Source organism: Phalacrocorax aristotelis, unplaced genomic scaffold, assembly GCF_949628215.1.
Source record: "Phalacrocorax aristotelis unplaced genomic scaffold, bGulAri2.1 scaffold_88, whole genome shotgun sequence".
NCBI classification, from domain to species: domain Eukaryota; kingdom Metazoa; phylum Chordata; class Aves; order Suliformes; family Phalacrocoracidae; genus Phalacrocorax; species Phalacrocorax aristotelis.
Window position 1 is genome coordinate 106,280 of NW_027441295.1, and position 12,169 is coordinate 118,448.

Below are 12,169 nucleotides of genomic sequence, written 5' to 3' on the forward strand. Positions count from 1 at the left end.
TTGTGTGGTAAAGGTTATGAAGAGTCCTCGTTCCTGTGGTGGCCACGGGAATTCTGTGCTCAGGATGTGCCAGGGGCAAAGCTGCATATGCAGAGCTCCTGCAGGTGACTGAAGCCCCTGCCATTCTGCAGTTCCCTAAGCGAGCTGCAATCCGCCAGCAAACTCCGGCCCATCTCAGTGAGCACACCTGTAGCCGTGCCCACAATTCTGAAGTCTGCCACAAACCGAGAGGGGCCTCAGCGTGAAGCGCAGGGAACCTCCAGATGCAAACCCTTCTCACGCCAAAGCCATTGGCAGGCAGCCGGAGGGGACAAGCCAAAGGAATTCTGCCACTAGAAGGAGTGCTGCCAGCTGGAAGGGACGGCGGAGGGGACATATGACCTACCTGCATGCTATGTCCCCACATTTTTCCCCAGTGCCTAGGAAAGAAAGGCCCGACAGCAAAGGTCATGATAAAAGAGGTATTTAATTAGATTAGTTCATCTCCACCCCTGCGGTGGGCATCTGCTGCCCGACAGGAGTCCGCTGCCCTGTCCGTGTTGGCCTTCATGCGCGCTGCCAGGCGGGAGAACGTCTGCCTGCTGGAAGTGCCCTCCAGGCTGAAGAGCTGCTCCAGTAAGGAAAGGCAGCAGCTCTGCTGCAGCAGCCAGGCTAGCCTCTTCCTCCTGCCACACAAGAGAAAGTGATGGGCCCAGAGGCTCTAGCTGTACAGTGCTAAAGCGACCAGGGCGGGGGGAGAGCAGGGCGGTGGACAAGCCGGTTACACCTCCTCGGAGGAAAGGGGGCTGATGGAAGGAGGGCTGCTGGAGCAGAAGGCAGCAAACAAAGATGTGCCGCCGGGGGAAGCTGACCGCTTGAGAGGGCGTGTTGGCACTACGGCCTCAGGTTAGGTGTGGCCTCAAGACTGGGCTCAAGCAGCTCTGGGCCTGGATGCTTGGGACCAGGTGGGAAATGGCTCTTCCTCCCCTGGCTTCTCACTTCTGCTTCTTACCGGGCCTCCTGCGGAAGGGAGGCTGCTCTTCTGGCAACGTAAGCGGCACACTGCAACTTTTCCACCTGAGACTTGACCAAGGCTCCAACGGTGGTCCGGGGGAACTTCCTTTTGAGCAGGCTCAAAGCCTCCAGGATCATTTTCTTTGCCAGCTCCATGCGTCCCATACGATAGCAGACCTGCAAGGGAAAAGGGAAACGTCCCGATGGGGACCAGTGGCCCAAGAGACTGCAGGAATCTGCCAGTGGCTGCAGATGCCCCAGGGACATCCCCTGCAACTGGGGAAGGCGTCCAGCTCTGTCCCCCCAGAGATCCCGCCAGACCTCTCCGTCTCTTTACCTCCCCTTTGAGGCTGAAGAAGGTGGCCTCTTCAAAGCGGGCTATCACATTCGCTTTCTTGTCTACGGAGTTCCTCAGGACCTCCGCTTCATTCAGCTTCACGAGGGCCTTTGTGCAAGCACACAGAGAGCAGCAGGTGAGCGTGGGTGCAGAGCCCACAGCCAGCCTTGCCCTTCCCCCTTGCCTCTGGCGTCTGTCTTAAGAGGGCCTGTTCCTCCCCCTCGGTGATGCCCGCTCAAACACAGTCACACTGGCTCAGAGCGCAGGCACCACTGATCCTTCAGACCGCCTCCCTGCTAACGCCCCTTGTCCTAAGGGCACAGTGCCCTGTGCCTCTTGCCGCAGAAGAGGCAAAGCAGGGGAAGAAGTCAGGGTCTGAGCCCAGTGTTTCCCTTCTAAGGCCCCACAGAGGCATGCCCTGTTGCAACGGGGAAGTTGTCCTGCCCAGAGCCAGGCGACTGAGAGGACTCCGTGCACAGAGGGTGCTGGCAAGCAGGGCAACTCACCATGTCGCTGTTGGAGACATGCAGGTAGGCAGCCGCACACTCCAGAAGGTAGTAGAAGGCTCTGGCAGCATCGCCCATTGCCATGTAGTGGCGAGCCAAAGGCACCAGCACCGATTCCACGATGGCTTTGCACTCACAGGAGCATGCGCCGCTGTCCTTCCCATCGGCCTTGCTGGGCACCTCAGTTGTCTGTTCGCTCTTTGCCACAGGCCGCCCTGCCACACTAGTCAGAGGACGGTTCCCAGGGGAAGAAGAGAGCAAAGAATACACAGGCATCACTTAGAGTGGTCTTTCTCCCCACACAGACGACAGAAAAAGCCCTTTGTTCAAAGCAGAGCGTGAGGCCACGGGCAGGCGTGACTCATGCAGGTGCTCCTCCCCTGCAGATTTTGCCAGCGCTGCTCGGTAGGAACTGGAAAGCAAGGGCTGCTCCGGTGACGTGTGACCATTGCCCTGAGCCCATGGGCTTCCTCAAGCACTCTCTCATCTCCATGGCCATCTCCTCCCAGCTCCCACCCCACAGACAGCCTCTTCCCTAAGCTACAGTCACAACCGGCAGCCAGATTCCCGAGTTTCCTTTGCCTCCTGTGGAGACCCTGTGCTCACTGGCTTCAAAAATAACCAAAACCTGGTCTGCTCACCCAAAATCCTCCCCCATGAAAGCCTGCTGCTGCCGCCGCAGTGCATCTTCAGCATCTGGCGAGAACACAGGGGGTTAGACACCTCCTCGCGTACGCCGGGGTAGGAGCTGCTCTCCCTCTCCCAGCGGGGCTTGCAAGGATCCTTGCAAGGGTCCCAACACACTGAGGAAAGCCTGCAGTGGTCATCCTCACCTCCTGGGCTTGTCCCTAGCAGATCTACTCCCACCCGATCCCCAGCACACACCCCTGGGCTCCTGGAGGGCCCGGGCTGTGGAGCACGGCGCACAGCATACCCTCAGTGGCGTGGGTCCTATCCCTCTTCAGCTGCTCTCCTGCAAGCACCAAGGTCTCCCAGCTGCGTGAGTCGCCCTGGTCAGCAGAGCCCTGGCACCTCCCTCCATCCTGGGTGCTGGTGACGGCGAAGCGGTGGAAGGCAACAAACTCTCCTTGGCCGCAGCTCTTGCATTTGTGCGCGTGCCGCTCCAGGAAGGCGGCACACGTGCGGTGCAAGGCGACCCGCTGTCTCTTGGGCCACAGCTGGTAGGCAGCCTCCTGCAGCAGCACGACACGGAAGGCCAGAGCGCCAGACTGCTGCACCACGGTCATCCTCAGAGCGGGCGTCTCCACATCTGCAAGGCAAAGGGCCTTTGCATCAGCCCCAGCTGGGGCCAAGGCTCAGGGCCATCCCAGCCGGGACACCAAAGTCACGCCTTGGGGCGCACCCTCGGCAGCAAACCTGCACTGCTGCACACCGAGCCTTGCAGCACGGGGTGGAAGGGCCCACCTTGCCTTGCTTGACGCTAGCACGGCCCTGGGGACACAGTGCTCAGCTGCGCTCCAGGCAGCAGCTGGGGATGTTGCTGCCAGCCAAAGCGAGCCCTGGCCCGCGCTTTCTCCCTGCTCTTGGCAAGGCAGTCCCCAGCCTCCTGAGCTTCCCGCCCTGCTCCACAGGGGAATCAAAGCTGAGTGAAAGCCTGTCAAAGGGCCCGGGGCTCTCTGGAGGCCATCTTTGGTCTGGACGCTGCAGGCGGCCCGCAGAGGATGTCAGGGGTTCCACAAGCCCTCCTATGCCTGCGCTATAAGCAGCGCCTGGAGGCCGCGGAGCAGAGGCACTTGGGACGGCTGGTGGGAACTCCCCTCCACCACAAAGCTCGTGTGCTTTGAGATCGGCTCGTAAGATCTTTGCACAACCCCTCCTGAACAGCCATGCCTGCCTGAGCTCCACCCAGCCATCACCGGGGGCGGGGGCAGGGGGGGAGCGCACCATGCCCGGGGGAGCCCATCAGGACACAGCTGGGAGCTCCCTTGTCCACCTCACTGCTACCACTTACCGCTCTCCGCCTGCACAGAGGTGCCTGGCCTCTTGGTAGGATCTTGGACATCTTCTGGCACCTCTGTGTTTTTCAGCCACTTAAGGATGTTGTCCTTCACCAGCATGGTCAACACACAATTCACCTTGTGCCTCATGTCAGCCGGAAGGACGTGCAAGAGCAGCTGGGTGGTAAACACGGGCCCGATGACAGCCGCATACTTCAAAACGGTCTGCTTCAGCGGCTTTAGCTGGTCCAGCTGAGACAGCGCAATCTCTGCCAGAAAGAAGCAACACATCTCTCTCTCGCCTCTTCCCCATGCTCAGGCTGGAGAGTTTCAACACAGGAAACGGGGTAGATGTTGGCCTCCTCTCCTCGGGACTGCACCTGCTGGGCAATCGCAACCCAGGGCAGGCGTCTTCAAAATGGCTCCGCTCCTGCTGCAGCCACCGGCCACAAGGCCTGGGGAAAAGCGAGACGCTCAAACGCACGCTCCCCCACCAAGGGTGAGGAGGGCAGGACCCAGCAGGTCCATGCAGCCCATGATGCGCCCTACCAGGTCTGGAGTAGGTTTTTGCCCTACAGTGCGCACAGAGAACAGAGAACTTTCCCCAGCCCAGAGGTGGACTCGGAGCTCCACACAACGATTGTCTGAACGTGGCCAGACGATACTACTCCTTTCTTTTCCATTTCTTCCTGTTCTTTTTGGACAAAACCGCTTTACAGCAGGAATGCTTTAGCGTGACATTTCTTCCAGGATCATACAAATGGGGGTGGCTAGAGAGGAGGGACACTCATCGACAGTTCCCAAGCTGAGAGGGTGACTCTGCAGCACACAGATGCCTAGCCTCCCTCTAGCTGATGCCCCGCGAAGGGGCCCCAGCACAGCTGCGAGCCGCCAGAGCGGCGCTCGGACCCTCACCTTTCAAGGTGACGGGCAGCACGGTGTTCTCCAGGTTCACGTCCGGTCTGATGGTGCAGACCCTGCCATCACTCCCTGCGCTGGAGCTCGACGTTGCTGCAAGACAGTTTCCACTGCAAGCGCGTCTTTCGGGACATGGTTTAGGAGGTGTTGGGCTGACAGTTGGACTTGACGATCTTAGAGGTGTTTTTCAACCTTACTGATTCTATAATGATTCTGTGAATGTAGAGCCCTCCCAAAGATGTTCTGCCTTCACACCAGCTTTCCCAAACAGTCTCCACAGCCAGGGAAATTGGGAAACTTCTATTACCATCCTTTTCTTCTGTGACCGGCACCCTTGTGGGGATTTTATGGTTTTGGATTCAAGATTCCTGGGCCTGTCCCTCACCTCAAGCTGGGATTTGTTCTCAAGGGAGCTGCCCTATGGCCAAGGTAAATGACGGGCCCATTAGAATGCCTAAGAAACACCAGGATCAAATGTGCTCCGGAACAATTTCCCCCGCATTTTAGCACCCAACTCCTGCCCCAGGAATTTAGGCCCCTCCAAGCCACCAGAAGTCGCTAGCCCCTGCTTTGGCTCACAACGGTAAGGCACGCAGGAGCCCACACCTCTGCGAGGCCAAGTTCTGCACTGCTGCAAGATGTGACTCTGCCCAGATCCACGGGGGAATGACGGGGCAAGACCGTGCCGCAGAGAATGCGCCACAGCAACGCGCTAGTCGGCAGCAAAGGTGCTTACCGATCAGGCTCTCCCAGCTGCCCTCTGCTTTTTCACCCCGCCTCCGGGTGTGGAACAAGAGCATGTCGTTGCGACGAAGGCAGCGCAGCAGCTCCTCGCAGTAATACGGGATCCCCAAGCTTCTTTGGATCAGGAACCTGGACAGGGGCAGACCCAGCAATGAGCAGCACAAGGAAAGTAAGGTGGAACACCGTTCAGGGGGGCCGCGACTCCCTCGGGCATAACAGAGTAGCCAGCATCTCCGTCACAGCCACACCTCACTTTCGAAAGGGGCGCTGGCTTGGCCTTTTGGGCCCCCCTGAACCTCCAGCCTTGGCTGAAGTCCACGCCAAAAGAGAGGCGGACAATGCCCAAAGCACGGAGCAGCGAGCCCTGCCTTTCCTCTCCTCGGGAGCCTAGATCCTCCCTGGCAGCAGGACGGACCTCTGCCCCAGGGAATCTCCCCCACAGCCCGGCCACCTAGACCAAGGCCGTTTCGCACCCCAGACACGCTTGGCCTCGGCACTCTTCCTCCCTTCCTCCCTGCGCAACAGCGAAGGGATGACACCTCCCACGCTCTGTGTCTGGGGAGTTGCCCGCTCTCAGCTCACACCTGCCAGGGCGAGGCATAACATGCAACCCCCGTGGGCCCAGTACTCACGGGAGCCAGTGATGCTTCTAGCCGCCCTGCGCTGCCTTTCCTGGGGCGTTGATGCCCTCCCATGCTCTGCATCGGTTCAAGCCCTCAGGAAGAGCTCCCCTGCCTCCCACTTACCTCGCTAGATCCCTGGAGATGCTGACCACTCCGAGGTCCTGGCAGACTTTCTGCACCACAGCTGAAGATTTCAGCTTGTCCAGATGACAATAGGTGATGTTCTGGGACATTGCGCTGTCTCCTGCGGCTTTGCAGAAGGCCTCTGTTCTCACATAGCCCGGGGCTAAGCTCATGACCATGAAGCTGGAGACGTTTTGGAGCACGGGTGACATGATACTCCAGGAGGCAGGGTCGATGAAATGGGCATTGTCGATGACAAATATGCCAAATTCTCCTCCCATGACCTGAAAAAAAGCCAGGTTGTTCTGAGGGGAATCCGGTGCATTTTCAAGTGCCTTCCAGGGGAGGAGATTTACCCTCTGTCTCTTGAGAGGATTCTCGGAAGTCTCTCCCCAACCCGTTCCCTGCTCAGATGCTGACTGGCTCGTAATTCCGTTGAGACTTTAAGGTCACGCCTAATGTCGCTTGCTCCGCAGAAGGAGGGAGCTTGGGCAAGGGAATGCGGAAGACGTCGTTCTTCCTCCAGGGCACATTGCTTTATGGGAGGGCGGGGTTGTTTTCCTTCTCTGACCAGGAGGACGGAAGGAGAAATGCTCACCTTCTCTAGCACTTTTGCCCACGTCGAGTGCAATTCCATTAGCCTTTGAGGTTCACACATCTTGCGAACCTTGTCCGAAACGGGAAACTGGCCAGGAAAAGCAGAGTCAGGGAGAAAGGTCACTCCGGGGCTAGGCACACCTCCCCACCAAGCAAGACCGCAGAGCAAACCACCTCTGCTGGCCTCAGCACCCTCCCTCTCCCCAGCACAGGGCCAAGAAGCCACAGTGGGGACTTCACCTGGAGCCTAAAGCAGAGGCCCTCTGCCCAGGGTCTCTGGCAGGCCTCTCGCTCTCACCTCGACAAAGAAAATGCCGTTGAGGAGGCAATAGCTGCTCTCTTCGATTATCCCTTCGAGCTTTGCCTGCAACACGCGCTCCTTGTCACTGCGCAGTTCACAGTCCTGGAGGCCCAGGGCTTTGGCCATCAGCTTACGGAGGGCAGAGAAGGACTGCCTCACGTTGACCTCTAGCAGTTCCATCGCAACTACCCTGCCGTGCAAAAGCAAAAGGGACTGAGATCCCCAACAGCCCGAGCCTTCTAAGACCAAAGGGGTGGAGATGCCCTTGCAGGGGGCTCTTCAGCCACCCATCTCAAAGTGCTTCCCAGAGAAGCCCGCGCTTTTCACTCCTCGTACGAGAAAGGGCACACAGGGGCAGCTGGTGCCAAGCCACTGGCAGAGCCAGGTCCGGACCCTGTGTCTCGGCAGCGCCAGCCCAGGTCTCGCTACTTCCCCCCTGCACAGGAACTCACAGGGCTCAGAGGCAAGGATGGAGCAAGTGGTGAGTTTGCCTTTGGGCTCCAGACCTTAGTACTCTGCCTCCCAGAGCACAGGAAGGCTTTTCTGCCCCAGTGCTCCTTCTGGGAAACAGGTAGAGGGCAAGCAGAGCTTCTGAGCTGGCCACCCTGCTGTCTGTTGCGTCTGGAGCCAGATGCAAAGCACTGAGCCTGGGCTCTTCCCGACTATCCGTGCCTGGCCCAGAGGTGAAGGAGGAAAGGCTGTGGCTCAAGAAGCCGCCTCCAACTCCCCAAAGAGGCAGAGGTGGGAGCAGGGCACGCAGGAGCTCCTAGGGAGTGTCTCCAGGAGGCTTTTTCAGGCCTCTGCAGTCCAAGAGCCAAACGCACTGGCAGAGGGGCTGGAGTGTTCCACGGTTGTCAGGGGATGGGCAGGGGCAGTGTCCCAAAGCTACAGGTCAAAAACCTGTACCTGTGGCCAGCAGCCTGGCCTAAAGAGGCCAGTTCAGCAAGTAAGTGGCTCTTTCCGGAGCCCATCGTGCCCTCAAATGCCAGGATGTGGCTTTGCCCAAAATCCTTATAGGCTTTCAAGCAGCTGACAAAAAGGTCAATCTCCTTCTCCCGACCTGTGAAGACACACAAGGAAACGAGCTGCTGGGGGTGCTGAAAAGCAAAGAGACGTCCCTTTTGCTGCCACCCTCCACCGCAGTTTCCCTCCCCACCACCACATATAACATGACAGCCTGCCTACACCCAGGCCTCCTTCCATCAAGGCACCAAGCGATTAAAGGCATCCCGAGCGTCCTGATGTTTCCGTATCTACACCCAGATGCTGCCAGGAAAGGAACTCTGAGGAGTACAAGGGCGAGAACCCACAAACACTCTCCGTCAGTCTGGCAGAAGGAAACCTCTCTCCTGAACCCAAAGACAAGGATCAGCTTAGCCCCCGGGCTTGAGCAGCTCCATAGTAGAAAGGAACCTTCCTACCAGGTCTGGAGCACGGCGGGGAGCACCAGGCACCTCACCCTGCTTTCCACCCCAGAGATATCAAACAAATAGGGACGAACCAGGCAGCACTGCCTTAGGGTCGCTGCAGGCAGCACCGTCCCTGGCAAAAGCTTCTCCCTACCCAGCGTGGCACTAAGCGCTACCAAGGGGAAGAAAGTGGCGTTCAGAAGAGCACGGCGTTCTCCACCTACCCAGCAAGGGAGCGTACTCTGACCTCTCCTTGGTGAGACTCATGTCAAGTATGCTAGAAGCAGGGGAAAAGAAAACACAAGTCAATGAGGTGGGGAGAAGCCAGGGGACATAGAGAAGCAGCCTGGCGTGGAGGGGCAGGACGTGTTCCTCGGGTACCGGCTTTTCTTTTGAGCAGCGTGTCACCCCCTGCACGCTCCCCCAGCCAAAGTTCAAGCTGCACGCTAGGACAGCTTCAAGCATAAAGAAGCCCAACGACCGCAGCAGGGTGGGAGAACGTATCGAGAGTTCATCACCATGGGCCAAACCCAGAGAACTCGGAGACACGTGAAAGAAGCCAGGGTGTGCTGTTGCCTAGCAGACAGCTTTACCACGTTGGCCAAGAAAAACAAGTGTCTTGGAAAGGAGGACTTGTGTCCCTGAACGGGTTGGGATGCCAAGTACCTGGCACCTTTGCCTCAAGTCTTCCTGTAGTTCAAAGAGATGGCAATGTTAACATTCAAACCGTCACCCAAAGAGAAGGGCAAATCCTGGCCCAGAGGAAGAGCTGAGATTTCAGCAGGAAGACATGAGGAAGAGTGTCCCAATGGTCCACCTTTCCCCATGGGAACCAGACTGGCCCAAAGCTTCCTGCTCGGAAGCAGCTGGGACAAAAAACTCCTTGGGTCAGCATTACCAGGGCACATGGTGGAGCAAGCACAGCACGGAAAGCACAGTCGAAAGCCATTTGGGCAGAGCCTGCAAGGCCACCTTGCATCTACCCAGACAGAAGAATCTTCCCAATCCCTGTGGCTTCACTCCCGCTCTCTCAGCAGCAGGAGGCAGCACGGGAGAGGGGCAAAAAGCCTCCCACGCCAGGGCTTCTGACCATCTCAGCAACTGGGAAGGCAGACCAGCTTGGTCTCTCGCTGCACAACTCCTCTTTCTCGCCGAGGCTGCACCCTTGGTGCCACCGTCCCTTCATCCAGCCCTCTCAGAGGACACTCACCTCGCCTTGGTGACTCCCACATATTGATAGATAGTGCCAGGACGGATAATGCCTTTCATTTTTCTCTCTGGCAGCTCCTTGAAGTAGTAAGGGGGCAGCCGAGAGGCGGCATAAGTCGCTGCATCACAGGACACCAGCCCAGGGTAGCGCACCATCATCCGGGCTGCCAAATTCACCTTCTGGCCAAGGACTGCCAGGGAGAGAGACAGAGAGAGAGCACGCGTTGATGTACCTGTGCCACCAGCCCCGCGGCGCCCTGCCACGCCAAGGGCTGCCTCCCCTCTGGCACAGGCCAACGCCACAGCGGGGTCAGCAGAACCCAGGGGAACAATCGGCCATGGAGCCCGTTCTCCCACCCCGGGCCAGGACCAGCACCGCCTGGGCCGTTCCTGAGTGGCTGCTGGGCAAGCCCTCTCCCAGCCCGCCTTCCTCTTCCAGACTGCTGTGCTTAAGCAGGCCCAGGCCAACCTTCCGCGCCTCAGGCACACGCCTCCTACCTGTGTATTCATTCCTCAGAGGGTGGCCGGTGATGCCGCAGAACACCATCCCGCTGGTAACGGCAACGGACACTGCCCTGGCACACAGGGAAACAGCGCAGCTTCAGCAGCGCCCCACGCACAGTCCTGCCCGCCCAGCTTCATCCCCTCCCGCACCTCCCCTCGGCCCTAGCCTGGGCCACCTGCCATCCTGCCCTGCCAGCGCGGGCCTTGGGGGCCTGGAGAGCTCAGGGACGCAATATACGTGCGTTGCAAGGGACAAGGGACATGGGCAGAGTTTTGGACACTTCCCCTGAGGCCTCTTTCCCTGAGATGCGACCGGCAGAAGGCCACGGCCCTCTCGTGAGCAAAGAGGGAGGGAAGAAGGCGCCCACAGCGTCACCACCTGCGGTGACAGAAACTTGAGATCAGGTGGTTGGGCCCCAGCCCTGTTCATGGGCCAGTTGCTCGGAAGGGCTTGTCTCTGGCACTGAAGAGCCTCTCGCCCTCGTGAGGGCTCGTTCCGGTGCGAGGGCTAGCACGGTGTGCTTGGAGGGGCTCTGCCTGGCTGCCATGGGCCTCAGCCATGGCTCGCCTGCCACCTCTCAGGGCACTGCTTCTTTCCTGCCAGGGACGAGGGAGGGCAAGCTAGAAGGCACGTCTCTTTCGGGTAAGCCCCCTTGCACTGTCCTAGGCACCCGGCACACCCACGCCCCCTGCCGCATGCTCACTTTTTTCCCCCAAACATCGTCGAGAAGGAGTTGAAGATCTGAACAGCGCTCTGCAAGGCGTGCAGGCTCTTGTAGGGCAGCTTTTCTCCAATGAGTCCAAACACACAGAGGAACGTGCAGCCCTGCCAAGGACAGAAGCGGCACATCTTGCTACAATGCCTCAGAGGGAATCACCCCCTCTTGCTCACCGACCACCCTCTCGGGCTGCGGGGAGGCGATTGCTCACGCACACACTCACTTTATCGCACAGGAGGACTTTGTTGACTTCGCCCTTGTGAGGAGAGAGGATTTCTAGCAACATCCTGCTGGCACTGTGGAGGAACTCAAAGACTTCTGCTGTGCTGATGATATCTGCAGACAACTGCAGGTGGACAAAGAGGCTGGTGACTGGCCGTAGCTCAGAGAAGAGGTCCAGCGGCAGTCTGTCGTCAAGCTGGAAGACAAGAGCACACGGGCTTCACCAGCCTGCTCTCCCACGGGCTTACTGCCCACACCAGATGCCGAGGGAGAGCAGGCGTACCGGCAATAGCCTGCCGGTACTACTGGAGGAAGGGGGGAAATCCTCCTCTCCGTGCACATGGCGGGCAGGCTTCACCAGCCTGCGGCAGGCAGGTACCGAACCATAACACAAATGACAAAGGAGGACAAGGCACACAAAGGAGGACAAGGCACGCACTGGTGCAGCCCGGGTGCCCCTTGGCTCAGTTTGCCCATGTTCTTGTCTCAGGGTGCATTTTCTTTGGTTTTCTCTTCTCCTGAGAACTCCATCTGTGCAATGCACCTCTTTTCTGCCCGCCAAAAATGCAGCCCCAGCAGTGGTGGCCTGGACGTACCTTCCTGAGAGCAGCTTCTGGTATGTACTTCCGAAACATCTCCACCAATTTAGGACGGTTGGACAAGACACGAGTAGGCCTCATGGCACCTGAGGAGAGAAAACGCAGGTGGTCGCTCGAAGGATGGCACTAGGAGGTGTTGGAAAGCAGGGGCTGGCACTGGAAACGGGGGAGAAAGAGTCTTCTGCCTTTGCTCATGTTGCCACCTGCTGACACTCAGGGCAGAGCTGTCCCCTGGAAGGAGGAGGCGGCAGCGGCAGCAGTGACTGCCCCAGCTGATGCACAGGAGGGACAAAAGCAGGGGCGCTAACTGAAAGGGGGAAGAGGGCTGGGGTGGTTCCCCTCTGGCCCCTGAAGCAGCCAGGCCCCACCTTTGCAGGCAATCACAGAACAAGGTGAAGTTGGCACGC

The 12,169-nt window shown here is 58.8% G+C and overlaps 1 protein-coding gene across 1 annotated transcript; it reads right to left on the bottom strand.

Moving 5' to 3' along the window:
* Window positions 1-469: 469 nt before the first annotated feature.
* LOC142051311 (adenylate cyclase type 10-like) lies at window positions 470-11,844 on the bottom strand. Its single transcript, XM_075080451.1, has 18 exons — window positions 11,760-11,844; window positions 11,165-11,359; window positions 10,927-11,048; window positions 10,217-10,293; window positions 9,720-9,909; window positions 8,734-8,786; window positions 8,007-8,160; window positions 7,098-7,290; window positions 6,801-6,887; window positions 6,203-6,486; window positions 5,449-5,585; window positions 4,710-4,805; window positions 3,809-4,063; window positions 2,771-3,106; window positions 1,837-2,051; window positions 1,331-1,438; window positions 992-1,170; window positions 470-665 (listed from the first exon to the last, which is right to left on the bottom strand). Exons 1-18 carry the CDS (start codon window positions 11,841-11,843, stop codon window positions 470-472), a joined length of 2,961 nt encoding a protein of 986 aa, XP_074936552.1. The 5' UTR covers window position 11,844.
* Window positions 11,845-12,169: the final 325 nt, after the last annotated feature.

Excerpts from the sequence above, each read along its gene's own strand:
- LOC142051311 (XM_075080451.1), bottom strand. The coding sequence starts at position 11,843 with ATGAGGCCTACTCGTGTCTTGTCCAACCGTCCTAAATTGGTGGAGATG. Across the intron at positions 6,487-6,800 it reads GGGCAAAAGTGCTAGAGAAG|GTCATGGGAGGAGAATTTGG; the intron begins GTGAGCATTTCT and ends GCTTTTTTTCAG. Across the intron at positions 5,586-6,202 it reads ATCTCCAGGGATCTAGCGAG|GTTCCTGATCCAAAGAAGCT; the intron begins GTAAGTGGGAGG and ends GCCCCTGTCCAG.